The following is a 22,423-nucleotide window of genomic DNA, read 5'->3' as shown; positions in this document are numbered from 1 at the left end:
ATCTCTAGCTAGAAATGAAAGAGTCAGGATCATTCCATTTAACTCTGAAGATGGAGAAGAAGAACAGGAAAGTAACTATGAAGAGCTAGGAAAATTGCTAATAGAGGAATTCTTAGAAAAGAGTCATAAAAATAGAAGTTGGCAGGAAACAAACATAAAAAAGATGCAAAGTCTCTCAAAAAGAGAAAATTTCAATCACTGTGAAAGATCAAGATGCTGCCAAAATGTGTGTGTGGAGTCAGGGTCTGTAGGTGTCCCTAGGTACCCTCAGGAATATGATACAATAGATAGGAGAAGGAAAAAGAAGCTGCGATACAATTTTGAAGAGCGTGAACAAATAAGCCTGAACAGTAATGAAGGTCTGCAGTTTCCTGGGGAGAAAACAGTTTATTTCAATGGTGTGGCAACTAGTTCTGAACTTGATGGTGATTTCCCAATATATGATAGAACTGGAAAATATACCAGTAGCTCTGAAAGTAAGGAACGATTGCCGGCTTATCCCATCCTGCGTCCGTACAAAAATGGCTTAATGGTTAAAAGTGGGAAGCTGCCCAACAAGCAGGGTGTGAACCATGAGGGGTCACTTCACCTCAGTAACAGTGAAGACATGAAACTCATAGGGATGCCAGATAACACTTTTGTGCCTGTGGATATACTTGAGGAATTTGACAGCAGTGCTTCTGATGAGTTCCAGTACTCACCTGTTTCAGAAGATGAAATGGAGGAAATGGCTACGCTTTCACAAACGTGGCGTGATTCTGACATCAGCCATTTGAGAAACTTCACTGTTAATTACCCTGCAAATTTGGGCTCCCAGTTGAAGGCTAGCTGTGATAAAAAGCATAAGACTAAAGGGAGCAAGCATGGTCATCCTATGCAAGACTTAGCACTGTCTCCTGTTGAAGAACCCAATGAGGAGTACATAGACACGATAGATGAACTTCAGTGTCTGGTAGAATCAGTTTCAGAATACTTGGCTGAAAAGGAGGAAGAAATCAGCAAATTTGGTACATTGACAGAGACCAGAAAAAATGTTGAGAGCATGTCACTGAAGCAGGATAACGCTGATAATTCAGCAGAAGGTAGGAAGTCTGAACAGACCAAATGTCCTGCTGCAGAGGAGAGCACCAAGGGCAAATCTGAATCTCTCCCAGACTTGTCAGGTGTGAAGAATACAGTGAATTCCTTGTTCAGCTCTTTCACTGAAAAGGTAGGGTCAAGCACAAAGCAGCTCACAGCCTCTGTTGAAAAGCTTGTTTCTTCCACTCCAGAGAAGACAGAAACCATAAACTCATCAGAAAGTGGAATCTCTAATGTATTTTCTGGTAAGTCCAAAAGTGGGAGTTTATCTACTGGAGTGATGGCAGATGATAAGACTGACACCAAGTTCTCCATTCACTCTTTGCTACCGTCCCAGGTGAGTGGTGATAAAAGAGCCCAGAATGTAAACTCCAAGTCAGAAAGCACTGAGATGGACAGTAAGGCTTCCGCACCTCATCATCTCCAGCAGTCACAAGGAACTACTGCCGGTAGCCAGCAGAACCAACATTCAGTTATGAATACTGTTCTAGGCATGTTTAATCCTTTAAAGATCTTCTCTGAGAAGGAAATGCCAAAACAAGAAGTCATAAAAGAGGAGCACACCAAGGAGGACAGCCGTGCTGTGAAAGTTGATGAGGCAAACAGAAGCGAGAGACCATCTGGTCAGACAGCAGCCAGGACCAGCAGCATTGTTCCAGAAATACGGACGAGTGAGACTAGAAGCGAGGCAGAGGTAAACACAGATAGCACTTCTGTGTCTTCAGTCTTTGGCAAGCTCACAAACTCAGTCAGTTCCTTCAGTCTGAAAGCCAGTTTTGATGGTTTCTTGGCTCCCAAGCAGCAGGATGTGCCACAGAAGCAGTCAGATTTGCATCATGTTACCAATCAGCCAGATGCCACTGTGAAAGAGGGTGCATCCACTGTCAGGGAGCAGCCTCCTGCAGATCGCTTAGGGGATCGGCATGCTACAGGTCATGCACTGGGAAACAAGCAAAACAGAGGTAATGTGGAACTTAATTCACAGCCTCAAGATCAGGGTACAGGATCTGAAAGCTTTTTTAGTCCACTCAAAAAGTCTTTCAGTCAATTATTGCTTCCTTCTGCTGAACAGGGGCAGAAAGAAAGTACATCTGGGCATTTTAAAGGCCATAAGTCTGAGGAGGATATAAGACAAAATAGTTCATCAAATGAAGGACGCTCATTTCCTTTCACTGGGAAACTTCCTTTTTTCAGTGGGTTGGGTTTTTCAGAAAAGCAGGAACATATGAGTGAGAAAGGAAGCTTTATTCCTTCATTATTTAAGTTTTCTTCTGCAGAAAATCTAGCACCTTCACAAGACCAAAGAAGTCATCAGAGTTCTAGTGGCATTTCTTTGCTTGAAGACAGAAACTGTAATTCAGAAAATGTCATTTCATTAAAATCTAGCTCTGTTCCAAATCTATCAGACCATAAAGAACTTATACAAACAAAAAACATGAATAAAGAAAATCTATCTAGTGCCCAAGTAAATAGACAAAAACACCAGGAGAGTGCCTCTGCTACCTTTAAGGCTGCAGAAGAGCAGCAGAGAAGTAAGACTACTCAGGAAGAACCTAGAAATGTAAAAGGAGGATTGATGAGAGAACGAGTAAATGCACCAGACTTAAATGATAGCTCAGTTGAATGCACCTCTTCAGCTAGAGGGCCAGAAACTGCAAGTACAGATGATATGCAGAAGAAGCACACACCAGGTTTTCTTTCTGGGTTTCTTGGCATTTCTTCCAATGAAAACACAGCCAATAATCAAGACTTGACTGCTAAAAGTGAGAGTGATGGCCAGAAAAGCACTTCTCCTGGATTATTTTCTGGCTTATTTAAATTTGCTTCAAGTGAAAACTTGTCTGAATGTAAGCAAGAGAAGGTGAAAACAAACTCTCTAGGCTTTATGAAGCTTTTTGATCGAGGTGAGGATTCTAGCTTGGAGACAAAACCCAGCAACTCAGGAATGGCTTCTGACCCTCAAAGCAGCACTGGAGAAAAGCAGGAAGCTTCCAGCTTCTTAAAAAATCTCATGCCGAAAACAAAGGAGAAACTGGACAATGTGAAAATGATGGAAACTTCCAAAACTGCTGATCACCTGTCCAGTGCAAGAGTAAATAAAACATCTGAGCCCCATGTTCCCCACTGCGGGCATCCTGTGTTCCCTGATGCTCTAAATCTTCAAGACAAGGTACAAGACTTATCTGGAAAGCCTGTAAATAGTAGACATATCCCTTATCAGGATGCAGAACATAGAGTTTTTCCAACTCTTTCAAACAAAGGATCAAATGAATTTCTCAATTTGACTAATAAAAGCTATAACCTTACAGAGCGGTACTCGGCTTATCAGGAAACAAGAAGCCATTCCAGTTTTGAATGGGAATATGAAGTGGGGGAACTGGCTGACACTCATGAAATAGCAGTACCAGTTTACTACATGTTAAACCAGAACTCTGTTCTGCCTCCTCAGTTCATGGACTGGCCTGAAAATGATATGGTTGTGAACCTTTGTAAAAAGGATGGAAACGCAAATGTAATGGATTGGCAGACTAATGCCAATTTTGATGGACAGAGTTTAGATTTAAGTGTGATGTCATATGAGTCATTTGACCAGTTAATGTTTCAAGATGTTTGTTCAGAAGACAATGATGCATGGGCTGCTAATTCTCTCAATGAAAGTTACGGTAACTTTCCACCATTTGAAAGAGAAGGCAGTTACTCGTTTGAAGAGTTGCCCATGGATTTAAGCTACTCCTCTGGCTGTGATGGAACTATGTGGACTCTAATTGACCAAGAGACTTTAAGTATGGATGAGAGCTTTATGTACTCATCCTATAGCCAGGAGTATCAGGAGTGGCTAATGATGCTTGAGCAAGGTATATGGTGGCCATCAGAAGATGGTGACTGTGGATACTATATGTACAGTGATAGCCAGTATGTGTATTCGCTGCTCACTGATCCCACTGGACAGTATGTCTACGTGTGTGCTCCTGAAACATATTCCTACCCGGACTGCTGGGATTATAATTTTCAGATGGATTCTGTTCCAAGATCTGTGTTAGAAGACAACACAATTGCTGTTTGTGGTTTTAAAGTCCCTCTTGGCAATGAAGATGAGCTGTTTTGGTTTGCGGAAGAAGAGTCTTTAGATGATTATACAACAAATAAGCCCCTGGATTTGTCAGTAGTTTTGCAGAGGAGCGATCAGCTGATGAACATGAATTTGGAGACTTTTTCACAAATGTTTGAAGAGTCTATTTATTATCAGAGAGAGCAGCCGTTAGACTTCTCAGGTTATAAGCTTCAAAAACTCAAAGTAGATTTTAGAGCTGAGAAGGAAACCCTGAATTATTCAGAGGAGTCTCCGCTAACCCTTGATCTCAGGACACATTCCAGAGCGGCTTTCAGTAAGTCACTGAGTAAGGAAGTCCACACCAAGGAAGTGGATAAGGCTGTCCCCGTGACAACCACTGGGAGTGGATCATCGGGTTTCTTCGGTTTCCATCTGTTTCAATCTAAAACGGAAGAAAATGTGGCATCGACTGAAAGAGTAACAGAAGCAAAAAAGACTGAGGAAGATAAGAAAACACCAGTGAACAAAGTTAGCTCGCTATTTTCTGCTTTGGGTGGACTGATTGGAAAGTCTTCAGGTCCTGAACCTGAGACATCAGAAGATTCTGCCTTGAAGAGAAGAGACACACAGTCAAAATCATCTGAAAGTGAACCTGATGTTTTGTCACTTGCACCAAGTAGAAAATTAGATGAGGCACGAGCAGGGCAAAAGTTTCCTGTTACATCAGAACAGAGAAGAAATACTTCATCAGAACTTAACTCAGAGACTGTTAGAAATGAAAAGCCAGAACTAAACCAGAATGAAAACATACATGTTAAAAAACCAGGATTAAGAAAATATCCTTCTCAGCTGAGCCAAATTGCTCCAGATGGCAGGCCCATACGAGAAGAGAGACCTGTTAAAGCAACACCAGCTTCCAGGCATCTTGAGGGGCATGCAAGTAGTAATGAACCTAGCCAGCCACAGCCAAATCACCCAGCCACTGAGCCTGAGGAGACATTATTTAAAAGTGCTCTGAAATTGTTCAGTCTTGGAGAAGATTCTCCTGCAAGCTCAACTGCCAACAAAACCCAAGCTTCTGGATTTTTTGATTTCTTTAAAACACAAGTAAGCAAAGCACCGCAGCCTTCACCAGGTTTGGAAAAAAGTGGAAGTGATAAACCAGAAAAGGTGATACAGCCAGAACAGAAGGAAACCTCCAGCATCTCATCATTGTTTGGATCCCTTGGAGATCTCTTCAAAGTGGAGGCTGTGTCTTCTCAACCAACCCCAAGTACTACGACTCTGCCAAAAACCCATAGCAGAGCTGCGGCTGAGTCGAGACAACAAACTGAGAAGTCTGGGGGTCTTCAGAGTGCTAGTATGCCATGTCTGTCCTCCACCCCTAAGGAAGGGGTGAGAACAGAAGGCACGGACAGGCAGGTCTCTCCTAGCCATGGGGTGCAAATGGAACAACGAAGCAGAAAAGCTGAGGAGAAGACTCCTGAGAGTAGAAAGGCACCTCCTGGAAATGCTTCACAGAAGCAAGTGGGTGTAGGTCCCAAAATAAGCCAACTGAGTCAGTCAGCTGTGCAGCAAAGCAGCATACCCACAGTTACACCAAAGCCCCAAGGAGGAGATCGTTTAGGAGGCACGGTTAATCAGGCAAAACCAAAACCAGATCAGACACCTAAAGAGTCAGGTTTCAGTTTACCATTCAGCTTTTCTGATATCACTGCTTCGAAATCACAACCAGCACAACCATCCAGTAGGAGCATATTCTCCTTCTTCACTGGATCAGATGAACCAAAGCCTTCAGCACCTGCTCCTGCTCCTGTTAGTGGGAAGCAGCAAGAAACAGAGGGGCTGTTTCATCTGCCCTCCTTCTTCTCTAGCGGTCCAGCTGCTGAGAAGAGCATACCTCAAAGAAGTACCAGCTTTAGCTTCTTCAATTTGACGTCCTTTTTGGAAGAAAAGCCACAAACTGCTCCAGGACAGGGGAATAATACAAAACCAGCTAAACCAATGAACTCTAAGCCATATATGAAGCAAAATATTTCCACTGACTCTGGTGTCAAAATTAGCAGTTCTGCCAGGCAACAAGGTGCAGACAATAAAAAAGAAGCAGATGATATTATTGCTGCAGTTACTGGCAAACAGACTTCTAATAACCTCGCAATCCCAGAAAACAAATCAGAAATGCTGTCAGTGGAAAATGTAGAAAGTGTTGCTGAGGTGGCTGAAGAGAGGGATGTAGAGAAGCTTCCACAGACCAATGACACTGCAGTAACCAATTCAGCTGCTTCTGGTCCTTGCCTTCAGACTCCCAGCGTGCAGGAGGGTTCTCAGGGCCAACAGATTGTTTCCTTAGGGGCAGAAGAAGATGCTTTAGGTAACATGGGGAAAACGGACAGTGTTGCATTTCCTATTGATAAAGAAGAGCCTTATTCTTCAAAAGAACAAGTTTCTGAAAAGAAAGATTATAGCATGGTCTTAGGTGATAAAATGGATTCCCAGAGTCTAAATGACTTCAATATTATGAGTGACATCAAAAATGAAGCAGTCTCTGAAGAAGTATGTGTACAGCGTGAGTTGCCAGAACATAAACTACCTGAACAAACTCTTGGTGACAGGTTACAACAGGCGCAAGAGCTACACTCTCCTAAAATGCCAGAGGCATCTAATTTGCAAAACAAACCTAAGGAATCTGAGAATGATAAATCGGTACTGGATTCTTCAGTTGAAATGTTTTCAAGTTTCATGACAAAAATGAAGCCGCCTAAAACATTGTCTGGTTTCTTTTCCCAACCTCAAGCTACTGCACCTTCTACTGCACAGAAAAAAAGCTCCTCTTTCTTTGGTTTCTCATCCCTCCCAAGTGGCCCAGCACCAGCTTTCACAAATGATCTCTTTGGCATCTTCAAAGGCCCAAAAGAATCTCCAAAAGAGATGCCTCCAAAATCCACCCCTAAACCTCAAAGCAGTAGTGTGAAAGATGCCACTGGATCTGTTCCAGCAAAAGACTCCAGGGAGACAGAAAATACAGCTGCAGCCAGAGAGTCTAAAAGAGATGTCACGAGCTCTCTGAAGAAGGATATGTTACCTGTTTCAACAGAAGAGAAAGCCACAAAAGAGTCTTCTATGAAAGTAGAAACTGAGGAAAATAGGAGCTCGGAAACCTGTAAAGAAGAACCTTTGAGGATCACTCCAGAAATGGCAGTCTCTAGTGAAAATCAAGCCCTCAACATTCTGCAGTTAGATAATGATGCACAACCCTCTGAGATGATAGACACTGAGCCATGCCAGTCTGATTTCAGTAATGCAGTTGATATAGTGCAGGCTGAGGCCACTGACCAGACTGATGTAAATACGTGCCAACTAGATGTAGGGTCTTCCCATGTAACAGAGGAACAAGCTGCTCCTACAGACAAAGCAGCCATTGACATCCTTCAGACCAGCTCTTCTGGTGGGCTTGAACTGGAAATGGAAGCCACAGCTAATGGGGTAGACACCAGCCTTTCCCAGCTGGACAAGAGTGCTACACTAGAATCGGAGCCTGCTGTTACAGGGGATCAGGCCAATGCTGGTGTTGATCAGCAGGACATGATCAGTAGTAATGATAGAGAACCCATAGCTCCAGCTGATGAGCCTGGTGTTCATCTGCAGCAGCTCAATGAAGAGAAGACAAGTGAGGTAGAACAGCAGCCTGCTGAACAGGGGAAACATTTAGCGGTTGACGAGGTGCCTGCAGGAGGGATTGCTTCCCAGTGTGACTTGAAGAAACAGGGTAAGCCTAATGTTCCTCCAGATGCAAACAGTAGTAAAACAGTCTTTGAAATACCAAACATGCCCAGTTTGCCAAAATTCAGCTTTATGTCATCTGTTGATAGTGGAAAGCCGTTTGGGTCATTCTTCTCTCAGCAGCCACCTTCTGTTAATAAAGCTGGAGCAGATCAGGGCCTCATGTCCAGCTTCAAAAAACTTTCTTCGACTCTGTTTGAAGGAGGTAGCGAAGAAAAGGTGAGCAAGCCAGAGAGTGCCCAAGGAGCAGTATTTGGGAAAAAGCTAGATTTCTCATTTCCCTGGCAAAAAGACAACAAGGAGACCTCTGCCAAAAGGGAACCACATGTACCACCACAGACTTTGTCAAAACCAGATGACAAGGTGCTAGGAACAGTCAGTTCAGATGAAAACTCAAAATCTGCAATCTCCTATCAACTGACTGATGCAAATATAGAAGTAAACTTGTCTTCAAAGCAGCCTGACACTGTAGACAATGAACTTTCTGAGGAACCATCTGGTGCAAGCACTGTTGATATATCCAACAAAGAGCTGGGAGAGAAGTTTGATAAAGAGTCAGAAGATCAGCAGAATGTGATTTCAGGTGAACTGCAGAAAGAAGATCAGGCGGAAGAGTACACACCAGACCAGCCTGAACTGAAGGAAACTGAGCTTGGTTCTGCTCCTCATGGAGCAATGCTTCATCCTAGCACACAGGCTGCAGATCTGAATAGCATGGAACAACTGAATGAGAAAAGGCTAGTTACAAATGAGGCATAATAAATGGTTTCAAGTTTTTGACCATTTATAATGCAATACTGCAGCAGTAGATACTGGCCTTGGTGTCTGATGTTTGTAGCTCAGTCCCATACCCTGTCTGTTGTAAAGTGTTTGTAGTATTACTGGTGCCTGTCACAGAGCATGTGGCAGACTGCAGTCACTAGTTATCTATAACCCCTTAGACCAATTTTTCACCTTTCTGCACTCTTTTCTGTCAGTGTAATTATGTTCTTACACTGTGCCCCACTGAAGGAGGTGCTCTTGGTGCTAATTTCATTAGTCTTTCAGAAGTTATGTTCTTTGTGTGTTAGTTCTGCTGCATACAATTCACTTTGCCTTCTTGTTTAATGGTAATTATGTTGCATTTGCTAAGAAAAAAGTAACAGTAGGTAAGATGTATTGGAAGGAATGAACATTTTGTTTTCAAAATGCAAGGTAAAGACTTTTAATTTTAGAGGGAAATTACTGCTAATGTATTCTAGAACTAATTAGGTTCGTTTCACATTATTGAAGATTTTAAAACATTTTCAGAGTTGTCAGTGAAGGTATTCTAATGCTTGCTCTTCCTAAAATCTGTGCAAAGATTATTTCATGTAGTTAGGAAAGCCACTAAAGGAAGGTTGCAGTCTCTGATGAGTCTGTATTCAGTTCTGTGCATGTGTTAAGTTACTATTGCCCTCAAAAATCAAAACAGAAACTTGTTAAACTTAAATCTCTGTGTGATGTAAACTTGTGCCTCTGATCATACAGTTGCAAAACTGCACTCCCAAAACTTTTTATCTGGCTTCAAATTCTCCTAAGTGTACAAATGAGAGAAACATTAGTGCTGCTTCATTCTTGGACTGAAATGTTTACTGTGGCTGAGCCATAGTTTTCCTGACTGCATGAGAAATTTCCATCCACTGTATTTTGTGTGAGGATTCTAGGAATTCAGTCCTGGTAGTGGTATCTTGAATCACAGAAATCATGCCTCTGTGGCATTGGTTTTCAATATAAATTAAAATCTTGAGAAAACATTATTGGAGTAAGACATGTGGCTTCCCTTTGAACAGTTGCTCTACTTTTGTAAAAGGTTTTAAGTTGATAGTCTTCACAACCTTAATCTTGACTGCAATGTATTTTATCATAAACATATAGTATATATAAAAACAAAGTTAACTTTTAGTTGACTCTACTTCTTAACAATAGTCAGCTTAAATGGTCATGGTGAAGACCTTAGCTGCAGAAGACTGAAACACTTCCACTCTGAATTGCTATGTTTCCATTCGTATTCCTGTCTGGTTATTAGAATATCTTCACTGGCAGTTTCTAGCTAATATAAAGTGAGGAAGTAGTCACCTGGACTGAAAGACAGACCATTGGCATATATGGTCTATATGAAGGATTCTACTGCCTTCCAAAGTTTTGAGGTTCATAAGACTAGGTGTAGTTCAGAGAGCACCATAGTTAAATATGACTTCATGACATATCTTTTCAGTAATATTTAGTGTCCCACTCAGTTTGTTAGATGTGCAGATTACTTTGCATTTCTCCAAACCACTGTTTTTTCTGATGGACTGTCTTATTCTCTCATAGTCCTGCTGGCAGTAGTAGATATGGCTCCTCTTGTAATGTCAGCCAGGGAAGTTCTCACCTAAGTGAGCTGGACCATTCTCATGAAAGCGCCCATGGCTCTGAGCTAGAAGATGATCACCAGGACAGAGAGTCGAATCATTCCTACCACAGTTCGGGCAGCTACCAGAAGGATGGTCAGGCATGGCTCAAGGAGCAAGAGGAGCCTCGCAACAAAGGAGAGGAGGAGAAGGTCTGTGAGACAGAGGAGAAACATGCAGACCATTCTGCAGCTAAGTTGCCTCTGGAACTTGAGAAGCCCAAGGATGTTGATGCAGGAGCCCAAGTGAGGTAGGTGAAACTATTATTGGGTTATTTTCAACTAATTCAAAGAGGATTCCTCTCTTTGCTAGTTCCTGGGGCAAATTATGTGCATTGTTCTTGCAGCCTTCTCTAACAACTGACTTGGTGTTGCTGATCTGTGAAACATCTTCATGTGCAGGACCAGCTATTTACGAGACTTCAGCTAAGCTTAAACTGTTTGCTATGTGTATGTGGTGGTTTGACCCTGGCTGGATGCCACGTGCCCACCAAAGCCACTCTATCACTCTCCACCACCTCAGCTGGACAGGGTAGAGAAAAAATACAACAGGCTTGTGGGGTTGAGATAAGGACAGGGAGATCACTCAACATTTACCATCATGGGCATAACAGATTCAACTTGGGAAAAAATGTCATTTATTACCCATTAACTGAGAGATGAGTAATGAGAAATAAAACCAAATCTTAAAACACCTTCCCCCCACCCCTCCCTTCTTTCCCAGGCTTAACTTTGTTCCTGATTTCTCTCCCTCCTCCCCCCAAGCAGTGCAGGGGGGACAGGGAATGGGGGTTGGGGTCAGTTCATCACTCTGTTGTTTATTGCCGCTCCTTCCTCCTCAGGGGGAGGACTCCTCACCCACTTCCCCTGCTCCAATGTGGGGTCCTTCTCACGAGAGACGGTCCTCCATGACTTCTCCAGCGTGAGTCCTTCCCATGGGCTACAGTTCTTCATGAACTGCTCCAGCGTGGGTCTCCTCCATGGTGTGCAGTCCTTCAGGAACTGACTGCTCCAGCGTGGGCCCCCCACCATGGGGTCACTAGCAGCAAACCTGCTCCAGCGTGGGCTTCTCTCTTTCCACAGGCCACAGGTCCTGCCAGGATGGTGCAGGCTTCCCATGGGGTCACAGCTTCCTTCAGGCGTCCACTTAATCCGATGTGGGGTTCTCCAGGGGGTGTAGGCAGTCATCTGCTCCACCGCCCATGGGCTGCAGGGGGATAGCCTGCCTCACCAGGGTCTTCACCACAGGCCACAGGGGAATCGCTGCTCTGGCGCCTGGAGCACCTCCCCCTCCTCCTTCTTCACTGACCTTGGTGGCTGCAGAGATGTTTCTCTCACATATTCTCAATCCTCTCTCACTCTCACTGCAATTGCTGCTGCGCATTAACTTTTTTCCTCTCTTAAACGTGTTATCACAAAGGTGCTACTGCCATTGCTGGTTGGCTCATCCTTGGCCAGCGGCAGGTCTGTCTTAAAGCCACCTGGCATTGGCTGTATCTGATACAGGGGAAACTTCCAGCAGCTTTTCAGAGAAGCCACCTCTGTAACCCCCCCCCCCCCCCAAAACTTGTCGCACAAACCCATTACAGTATGTAAAGAGCAATGCCTGCTAGTGCCTTGAAGCTCATTTGCTGTATTTTCTGTTTCTGATGAAAGGAGTCTGGCCCAAAGGTAACTGCTTCCATTGCTCATGTGTGATCAAGCTTACATGTGAGCAACCAAGAACTACGTGTAGTCATGGTTAGAACTGCACTAGTTCCTTTCTTGTGTAGCAGGCTACCACAATGAGAGTTAGTGTTTAGGTACTTGTAGGTTGTAGAATTACAATATGAATAGTCATATTGCTCTGAATCACTGTGGAAGCTTTTCTTGTCCTTGCATTTGGGCTTTACAAGCTGTCAGCAGTATTGAAAACAGCCTTCAGAAATATTTCAGCTGAGTTTGGGGGAGTAGTGTGCTGGGGTTTGTACAGGATTTACAGAAATTTCAAATTTCACTACTTAACTTTGGGACTGACTTTTTTTCCTTGAGGTAATCAAGTCATTGCAGCCCCTAGTATGGATATGGTTATACTTCCGTAAGCGTGAGGGATTGTCTTTATCTGGTTCATTTAGATCCATGAAAGGATGTCTGCCTGTCTGAGCCCTTTGGAGGGTACAGCTGGTGTCACTGTGCCTACGTGAGAGAACTAACCGCAGTAGTTCATGTGTAGGCATCCCTTACACTAAAGATGAAAAAAGGAAAACAAGACTAGAAAAAGTGTTAAACTGTTTTTAAACTCTGACTCACTTTCCTCTTCTCCTTACAGAGCAGCAGGAGTCTTGTCCCAGAATGGCTGGCCTATATTTGTTCACAGGGAAGGTTATTCACATAGTCTATTTTAGGCTAATTCAGGCGTCTAACTTGGATACTCCTGCATCACTGGCTCCCTTTCTTTCCACTCTCTGGCAATGCTTTCCTGTCTCAATGGAGTGTGCATGGAACTGAGCTCTGACTGTTAATCCTTAGCGTTGCACCTGAGCTAGATTATGTATCATGGATGCATGTTGTTCTCAGATATTTTTTTTTTTAATACTGTCAGCAGTGCAGGGTGCTTTGCAGACAGGGAAAGATGTTTGTTTTGATGATTTACACCTCAGCAACATACAAAAGAGGGAATGCAAACAAAAACACAATGTAGCATGAGGTTAGGGAGTGTAAAATGTGCTGTGGGGCACTGAGATGGAGCATTACTGCCAGATGGTGGAGGAGAAAAGTGCAATGAATGGGGAAAACCACAGCTAACCTCTGTTGCCAGTGTTTCCACTGAAGAGGGACTGTAGATTTGTAGCAGTAGCAGTGAGTAGAAAAAGGCAGTGGTTAGAAGGAACCAGGAAACAGGCATGGGAATGGAAAATCTTCCATCTGCCTCTTTGTGTGTGCAGTTACGATACCAGTGTGCTGAATGGGCTTGATCAGGTATCTTGTACTGCTTTCTTGATGTTCTGACCAACATCATCTTACTCCTGGGGCTGGATTGTATCGTCGCTGGTATCTTTCAGCTCATCAGTTTCTAAGACGATTCTTGTGTACAAGGAAACCTCTGCTTTAGCCTCTCTCTTACTAGAGCATGTACAGGCCTGTGTTGACTGGAGCCTGTTGTTACTTCAGCTTCCAGAGCTAAAGCTGTGATTGCAGTGTGTAACATTGAATCTTTAATGCTACAGACCAGTGTTTTTCATACAGTGTTGTTCTGTTTCTTGCCTTTAAGCTACCATGGTGACAGTGAGCCACCACCGTTTCCTCCAGCGAGAGCCCATTGGATTAGAGCCATTAGCAAAGTTCGACTGCGTCTTCAAGAGGTAGGATGGAGTATTGCTTTGCTCCTTCTCTGTGCTACCTAGGTTTTAGATCTGTGGCTGAAGGTTTCATTTCTTCTTCGTTGCAAGGCACCTCTTCAGAGGTTTTGCAGGCAAAAATTTAATCAAGTGTATTGTATAGGACTGCAGCGTGTTGTGATGGTCTTAAAGGTATCTAATTCTACCAGTCGTTTTGAACATCGTTCTGTGGCACTAGAGATGAATGTCAGAAAATATGCACAAGCAGAGAAATTAGCTCTGAATTTGTAAATAGTAATAATAATGTCTGGGACTAAATGGTTTGTGTTAAACTGTTCAAAATGAACTTTTTCTCAAGGCAGCTTGAGGATAGCTAGTTAGCTTAGTAGGAGTTATCTGTATTATTTGTCGTGTGAAAATGTTCCTTGAGAAACTTTACATCAAATGTTTTTATATATACTAATTGAAAGTGGGTGTATAATAAGTCTTGGTATTTCCATCTCATGAAACTAAGATTTAAAAATAAATAATCTTGATTTGGGAAGTCAAAAGGAAAAGGTTGTGACATTTTCTTCAACAGTATAAACACTCTTGTTTTAGAAAACAGCGATTAAGACCCAAAAGTTGTTGTTTTTTAAAAAAAAAGTCTTATGCTTTCATCCATCTGTATGCCTACAGAAAGATAACATATGGTGTTCATATTCTATAGATGATAAACTATTGCCTACACCCAAAGCGCAGAGTTAACATATTTCATTTAGAAGTACTACTTTCTTCTAGACCTCTCTTGTTTTGTTTTTATAAGAAATTATTTTACAGTATCTATCAATAGCATGACTTTTTTTTCCCTCTTCTGGATTTCTTGCAAAGTTATAGGAAAACATTTTTTTGTGTGTGTGTCTGGAGAAGCATCTGAAGTGCTGTAGCAGAAACAGTTTTTCCCTTAGCTTATCTGGATTGTAAATTCTTTCCCACGTAACATTTACTGTTACTTCACTTCTGAGCAGAAGAGATTTGGGTCAAAACTGTCAGTATGACATGGAAAGTGAAATTTAAGAACACCATTAATATCTAAGAAGAAAAGGAACTTTTGTTGTGGTTTTGTAGAGCATGCAAGCAAAACAGTTCAGTTCTGTGCCTTATGGAAAACAAGTGCACAAACATACTAGAAGACTCAAGAGATTCAGTGATGCATTTCACTGGATATGTTTCTTTTTCTCTGAGAGAGTACGAGGTCCATGAGGTGGTTCAGCATCAATCTTTGTGTTGCTGCTGAACTGGAAGGAAGACATGCTTTGAGATGACTGTTACAGAAACGCTAGTTTAGTTTTGACAGCAAAATGTCATGATTTGTTTTGCGTTGACCGCTCCTAACAACTATTGGTGCAAAATTCCCTTAAAACAAAAAAAATAAGAGGTGGAGCTTTCCAGCAGCCTCCTGTGAGGCTTAACTGTCACTACTGTCCAAAGGCTTTTCCTGACCTCTGCTCTAGATCTCTCTTGTCCCATCCAAATCTGTTTCTCGTGGTTAGGACAAGTAGTAACGGAGCACAATGGATTCCCTTCCTCTCTGAAATAGTGAAGGACTGCTGTAAAGACAGAACGAAGCCCCACTTGCTCTTCTCACGTTCACTAAATGAACTTTTTTCTTTTAGCCTTTTCTTGTTAGGTTTTGTAGGCATTCTTTAATCAGCCTGGTGAGGGTTTTTTGGGTGTTTTTTGGTTTGGATTCGTTTAGTTTCTTTCTTTGTTTTGCTGAAGTGCAGTGTCCAAAGCTGAATGTAGAAACCCAGCTGAGAGCCTGCTTATGTGCCCTACAGAGCAATGAAGAGTTTGTTCTCCAGGCTCTGATATCCCAAGATACCAGGTATCCTGCTGTGATGGTGCCTTTTTGTTGCAGACTAACACTGATGCATAGCTTGCCTCTTATCCTTTCCAGAGCTGAGGTTCCTTCTAAAGAAGGGCTTTGTCAGTTGTTCCCTAGCCTTCCCTATTTGTGTTGGATTTACAGCAGAATATGGCTTTGCACTTGTTCTTACAGAATTGTTTTTTTTCACTCCTTAACCACATTGCTGTCTGTCTCTTCCTAATCTGTTATGCCTACAAATCCTTCAAGTTGTATGTGAAAAAGTTATGTAGTACCCAAGCTGCCAGGCTGCGTGCTTCCAGAGCTGCCAGAGGGACCCTGCTTGATACATTCTTTGAGTTTGGCTTTGAGTATAATTTTTTCCAGTGTGTTTGCATCTATTTTAGCAGTTTCGTCCAGACCTCAGGATATAAAACTTCTAATGTTCTTCTCCTACCCCTAAGACTAATTTACCTTGTCATAGAAGGAAGTTAAATGCATTTGACACAGTTCTACTCCTGATGAAATGATGCTCCCTGTTATTTCTCTCCTTTTTATGTTCTAGAAGATTCGCAAATAATTTGATTATTTGTTACAATCTTCAGTTCCTGGGGGGGGGTGGGAAGTCAAGTTAGCACTTGCATAATTATCCAAGTCCTCCTCTTCCTATTTTTTTAAGCATAAATGCTTGCTTTGCCCTTTTCAAATCTTCAAGCGCATTGCCTGTGTTTCAAGTTCTTAGTACTTTGTGATTGTTGGTGTTGCAATCTAGTACCTGAGGATAAAGGTTTATCAGGGCCAGCTGACTTAGAAATAACTATCTTATCTGTTTGCTTTCAAATTTGTTTTCCTTTACTGCAGCCTATTTTTTTATAACTTGCTAAACTTTTTTTTTCTTATTTTAAAAAACAGTATTAATTCTGTCAGCTGCCTGACTGCAGTTGTTCCTGTCAATGAAGACCTGAGCAATTAAGGCATAGATGTTCCAGCCTTTTTAATGCCACCTGATGATAGCTTTGTCTTCCTATGAGTAGCAGCCATGGGTTTTTTTGTCATGTTGTGTGTTCATTGCTAGGTGTTTAATTTTGTGCTTCTGCCTTTCCTATGCAATCATGCTTGTCCTTAAAAACTTCCTTGAGAAGGGTGTTCAAGCCCTCTGAAGAGGGGGAAGGTGTCTCATTGTATGTCCTTTGCTTCCTCTTCGCTGGGATAGCTTCTGATTTTTGTCTGTTAATGCTGTTTCATTAACTGCTAGCAGCTTCCTGAACTCCCTGGTCTTTTAGGCCTGTTTCTCATGAGCTCTAGCTACTGATTTTCTGAGTTTTTATTAGTCTGTGTTCTTGAATTGCATAGTGTTTTTCTAGCTTGTCCAATTCCTTTCTGTCTAACCTAAGGAAGTCTATCACAGTTTTCTCAGATGCATTAACATCCTTATATCTTTCTGTGCTTTTGCTCAAATCTAGAAGAGCATCTCTGATAGTTGCTTTCTGCACCTTGTGCATCATCAGCACTTTCATAGGTCTTGTTTGAAAATCAGTGATACGAATACAGAGTATCCAGGCAAGTATTAGGATTTTAAAGGTCCCTGTGATGATAGTCTAACCAGGTGGTGCTGTTGGCAGTTAGAAAGGGTCATATCTCATTTCTCTGATCAACCTGTTAACATCTTCCCATGTTCTGTTGTTACCTAGAAGCTTTCAAGAGGACTATCCTTCTCTTTTTCCAGCAGTTAGAGCAGCTGCCTATGTCCTTAATGTTCAAAGCGATGGCTCCAGCTCTTTTCCACCTTCCCTTTCCTCAATGTGCAATATCATTTCGTTAATACATGTGGAGCTCCAGCTCACAGATCCAAACTGCTGAATTCCTCTCGCATAGGCTACTGAAATGGCTCTTATGACTCTTAATTGTTAATGATCTGGCTGAAGTTTGAAAGAAAAGAAAAGAAAGGAAAAAAAGGCACTCAAGAAGTTTCCATATGTGATGTGATTATAAATCCCCTGAGCAATTCACCCTCCTACCTGGGAAGAGATTAATATTCATGTGAATAATATACATGCATCCTACAGCACCATGAGTCAGAGAAATGTAGTATTTTAATTAAGACGTGACAGTTATAAAATGGCATATAAATTTCTAACTGTGCATGTTAAAAAAGCTTTGCAGTAGCATGCACAGTTTTTTCTTCACTTCTGCTGTTTTGCTTGTTTCCCTTTCTGTGTTTGTGAAGAGGAAACATAATTATGCCAGAATCAAACTAGGGTTTTCAGCCCTGAGAGGAATGACTCAATAATTCTCACCTTCACACTTAGAACTGTGTCTACAAAGAGGGATTAATTGATAGCTCGTCTACTGCAGTCCCTCTCTGGGAGCTTCTTTTCCAGAAGAACAACAAACACACAGCTACTGCATCTTCAACTTGCAGCCCTCTTTAACTGAAATAGCCTTCAGCTAGGGACACAGCTGTGTGACTTTTAAAATTACACACATTTGAATCTGAGTTTTGCATAACAGAAGAACTGGCAGACTGGAGAGGAGCAAAAATTCAGTCAAATCATCAAATCGCTTCTCTTACCAATTCTTTCAAGTACATTTAAGTATTACAAGAAGGTGTGGGGTCTGAGATTTTGTCCACTTATGTTGAATTTGTTTACAGAGGAAAAAGTCTTATGTGTCATTTTCCTTTTTTATGTCAATTTACTTGTTTTCATTTCAAAACCAAAGTTGTTTGAACAGTGTTTCCTCTTCGGTTTTTCTTCTTCTAGATGCCATTTTATACCAATTATTTTGATTTTAATCTTTGTGTTTCCCTGTTAAATGTCAGTAGCCTGTTCTTGTTGTCTGCTGTGTAACTACAACACATACTAAGATGGCCGATGTGGTTCCTAACATTGTTTTTCTGGAATATGATAAGCACCTGCAGCAGGGGGACTAAATAACTGTTCTCTAGTCCTACAGGTACCCAGTCATATTCTCAGTCCTATTTTCCCATGCCCCATAGCTCCACAGTCAGCAGTTCTGTTCAGGTACATGCAAATATTTGACAACCATCAGGGTTTCACATTTAAAAGCCCTGCTCCAGGGAGAGTGTTGTATTGGTGATTTTGGTGTTTGAAGCCCTGTTTTTATTTTGAGAAAGCAAGCTGTTGGTGCAAACCACCACTGTTCCTTTCTTATGTAGCTGTGGGGTGCCCTGAAGAGTCCTTTCTGCTGTTAGTGAGGAGACCAGCAAGGCACCAACTGGTGCCAGCTTTGTTTGCCAGTTTGATGGTAAGTTATCTGCCTGCCCCTGGCCCCCACATGTGAATCCAGGCCCTCTTATTAGTAAAACTATGTACTGCACACCAGCCCAGATGGCTAGTGGAGGACAATGCCTGCTTTGCACCAGTCACCAGAAGATTAGGAACTGTCCCTTTCCACCTCTCATGAACTGTGCAGTCCATGCAATACTTTTGGTGTTTTATTTCCCTTAAGCTTTGTTGCCTAGGTGTCTTTTTATCAGTCCCGTGAAGATGAGTAAGCTCTGCATTTTCAAAGCCTCCCACACAGTGGCAAAGAAGCAAACTGAAGCACTGTGACTCTAACAGAGTTACTAGAAACTTCTCTTCATACAGAAAAACGACATCTTCAGTTAAATGTCTTCCTTTTCTACCTGTTGTATTTATGAAGGTTGTCTTTAACCTCCACCAGAATACCAGCACTGTTGATCAAATGTCCCAGAGACCAGAGTTGGTGGGGATCTGTAGAACACCCTTGTGCTCATGATTCTGCTGTTCCTACACCAGAGGGGAGATGAGGTCTGTGTAGGTAAGGCGCGATCCGAGGGTCGCTGCCAGCTGAGGTGCAGACTGTCTGTTGTCAGGTGGCTGTCCTCGCAATGGCAGTCCAATGCTTTCTGCATATCTTATGTATAAAATGCATATGCAGCTTTCAGACCCCTTAGGGATTGCACAACAATAGTTATTTAGAAAGCATTTAAATACAAAAATAGTGGAGTTGTTCTGCTATCTCCCCATGCCATAACCTTTACTTCCTTGTGTTGCATCTGAGTTTGCAGACTGGCAAGTCTTGTGGGACTCCCCAAAGTCCTTCACGGTTTTTGCAAGGCAGCTTGGTTTTCCAGGTTCTCTGGTGCTTGAACAACCCATGTCAGTTGTTTGTTCTAGTTGCCTCTCTGCGAGGGCAGGTTCAGCTGACATGCTGCACTCAAGAGGAGGAAAATCTGCTTTAATCTCTGAGTGTCTTAAATAAGATACCTGCATATTTACATCTGTTTGGAATAAAAGGCATGTTTATATATCCTTAATGAGATTGAGACCTATAATTTTTTTAACCTACTTTTTGATGAATGTTAACAGTTATGTTACAGCAAAGAGATCATTACTTGTATGTACACGTGAGAAAATAGTGTTGTGCCTTCATTAGCAGCTGCTGTGATTTTTGAGTAGCTTTTTGATAACCTTATCTCCAGTGGGAAAAATCAGCAGACTTGGCGTTTTAAGAGTACTTACGCCAAAATCAAGAGAAATGCTCTGTTGTGGAGCAACATGATGGCCAGAAATGCTTTTCATAATGACCACAGCAGCTAGGAACCTGTTCAATTATTAACAGGATTTCCTGCAAGCTTCTCTGAACATACCAATGTACTGACACTCGACTTCTGTTCACTTCTGCTAAAAAACAGTTTTAGTGTTGATGGTCTGTATGCCCTGGCACACAGGACACCTCTCCCCTTCAGTGACAACAGAGTTCCTCCATACCTTCTGTCGCTGCTTAAAAAAATCCCAAGCAAACTTGGGGAGTTTTCTTAGTCATAACAGGGGTTTGCAGAGTGGATAGGTTAACTTTCCTATAACACTATTTTACCTTTTCACTGCAAACTTCCTCTGGGTTTTCAAGACCAGGGCTAGCCTTGATGAGAAGGCAAAGAATCTTTACATTTTCTTTTCCTGATCTGTAGCAGTATTCAGCTTTACTTCTCTCTAGGCATCTGTAAGTCAAAATTGAAGCCTTTGAATGGGAATCAAAGTGTAATTTACTTTTCTTCCAAGGTTTATTCCATTGATTTCCTTAAAAAGGAAGAGACGGCATTCGTGCAACATCTGGGATGTAGTTTACAAACATGTTCCAGAATCAGATGCATCTCTTACTTTGTGCCAGCACTGCACATTATGTTCAAGTAATCCAGTTTGGCTGAACTGTATGCTCCTCTTCTCTGGCTCGTAAGGTCATAATGACAGTACTGGGATGCGTGTGAATAGTCTGCCATTATTTCTCTTTTTCTTTTCTTTTCTTTGTTTGTTTTTTTTTTTTTTTAAAAAAAAAATTGAAACACTTCATGTGTGAGTGTTTGACTTCTGGAGTGAAGTTGCATGGAAAGCAGCTGCTGCTTTTGCAAAGTGTGGGGTTTTTTTTGGGTGGGGGGTTAGATTTTCGGGGTTTGACTTCTTGAGATTGACTGGGATATGACAGATGAGACACCCCTCTGTGGAAGAGCCAGCACTTTAAGCTAGACTATATCTAGAATAAAGGGGGAATAGGACTCTAGGCCCTGATCTAAACTTGGCAATACTGAGATTTTAACCTAGGTTTCCCATGGTTTATAAAAGTGCATTGACTGACTGCTAAGCTGTAACACTTGCAAAGAATGACTCCTTGCTGCACTCTTTCCCCTGTTTGGACATCTTAGACCAGAGCAGTATTCCTGTTCAAATTCATCATGGTCCTATAAAAAAGATTTTGTTTCTGACAAGTAGGTTTTTTTCTGAAGGAAGAGGTGGTTTACCTTCCTTCCTCTGCATCAAAGTTGTACCTCTGATGATCGGAGAGCAAGGTGTGGTTGGCAGCAGTGGGCTGGCAATGTGGATGAATGACCCATCTCTTGTACAGCTCCTAGGCTGCCAATTAGACTGTGTACCCAGAATTGCTGCCTTTTTGTCTCTGGCATCGCTTCTCTTGGGCAATCTGATCACAGCAATTTCTGTGTTTATCTCCAGAAGTGATTTGTGTGTTGCAGGCTGAAGGAACTATCCATGTGCATAGAGCACCTCTGAACCAGGATGAACTATAGTAAGCTCTTTTCCCCTGTCTGGTGCTGCCCAGCTTGCATTCACATTTGTACTAAGACTTTCCCAACTGCTTTATCGAGTGAATGCTTGTCTTTTCCCAGGACCTGCTGCAGCAGTTGTCTGAAGCTTTCAGGAAAAATGGAACCCAGATCTGTTTGGAGAGTGGGCCAAGTCCTCTAAATAGTATATATTAAATGTTGTAGAAGAATAGTGAAAATGTTGGAGCTGAGGCAACTGTTGCCACCTCATGTAAAACTCCCCTCTTTGCACCGTGTTTTGGGGATGTGATGATGAAAGAATTAGAGCAGTGTGGTCTGTTGACAGATGCTTGTATCTAATGAGAAGTGGGGCACAGAAACCTGTGGTGTCCTGACCATGTTGACACGGCATTTGCACATGGTGCTCATCAGTAGAAATTGAGAGAACTCCATCTAGCTTTTGGAGTAAGTCAGTTTCTCCTGCTCAGAATAGGGGTGCAATGGGAGAGGTGGGTGGGGGGACTCCTACCTGCCACATACGCAGCCCTTAAAAATAGCATTGGCTGTTGGGAGAGCCAGACTTCACACTCTTATTTTTAAGGCTCTGTGTGGGAGGAGGGGATATTTCCCAGTGTTGTGTATTACTGAAGCAATCTGTACAAGAAATGCTGCACTGGAGAGATAGCAGTGGGCTTTGGCTTACAAAGCACAGGACTTGGGGAAAAGATGAGCTAGCCAGCACTGGCTGAGAGCATCATAAATGAAGTGTTAACTATTCATGCAATGCTAGCAAACACTTTGAATAACATCACAACTTCATAGAAAAAGGCAGTAGGTCAGAAAAAGGGGTTTGGTACGTGACAGTTTTGTCTTTTAGGGTTGTTTTTCTTTCACT

General features: G+C 42.2%; 1 protein-coding gene across 2 annotated transcripts in view; it reads left to right on the top strand.

The window, feature by feature from the left end:
* The window catches only part of UNC13B (unc-13 homolog B), a 195,971-nt gene that overhangs the window by 47,964 nt on the left and 125,584 nt on the right, over nt 1-22,423 (top strand). For both annotated transcript variants that reach the window (XM_086479680.1, XM_086479681.1), the window contains 3 exons: nt 10,247-10,573; nt 13,573-13,663; nt 15,500-15,506. In XM_086479680.1, coding sequence (XP_086335806.1) covers nt 10,247-10,573; nt 13,573-13,663; nt 15,500-15,506 — 425 coding nt within the window. The remainder of the gene's footprint in view (nt 1-10,246; nt 10,574-13,572; nt 13,664-15,499; nt 15,507-22,423) is intronic.

Source organism: Leptosomus discolor, chromosome Z, assembly GCF_034619465.1.
Source record: "Leptosomus discolor isolate bLepDis1 chromosome Z, bLepDis1.hap2, whole genome shotgun sequence".
Taxonomy (NCBI): Eukaryota; Metazoa; Chordata; class Aves; order Leptosomiformes; family Leptosomidae; genus Leptosomus; species Leptosomus discolor.
The sequence above is the reverse complement of the archived record's forward strand: the minus strand, read 5'-3'. Positions and strand labels throughout refer to the sequence as shown.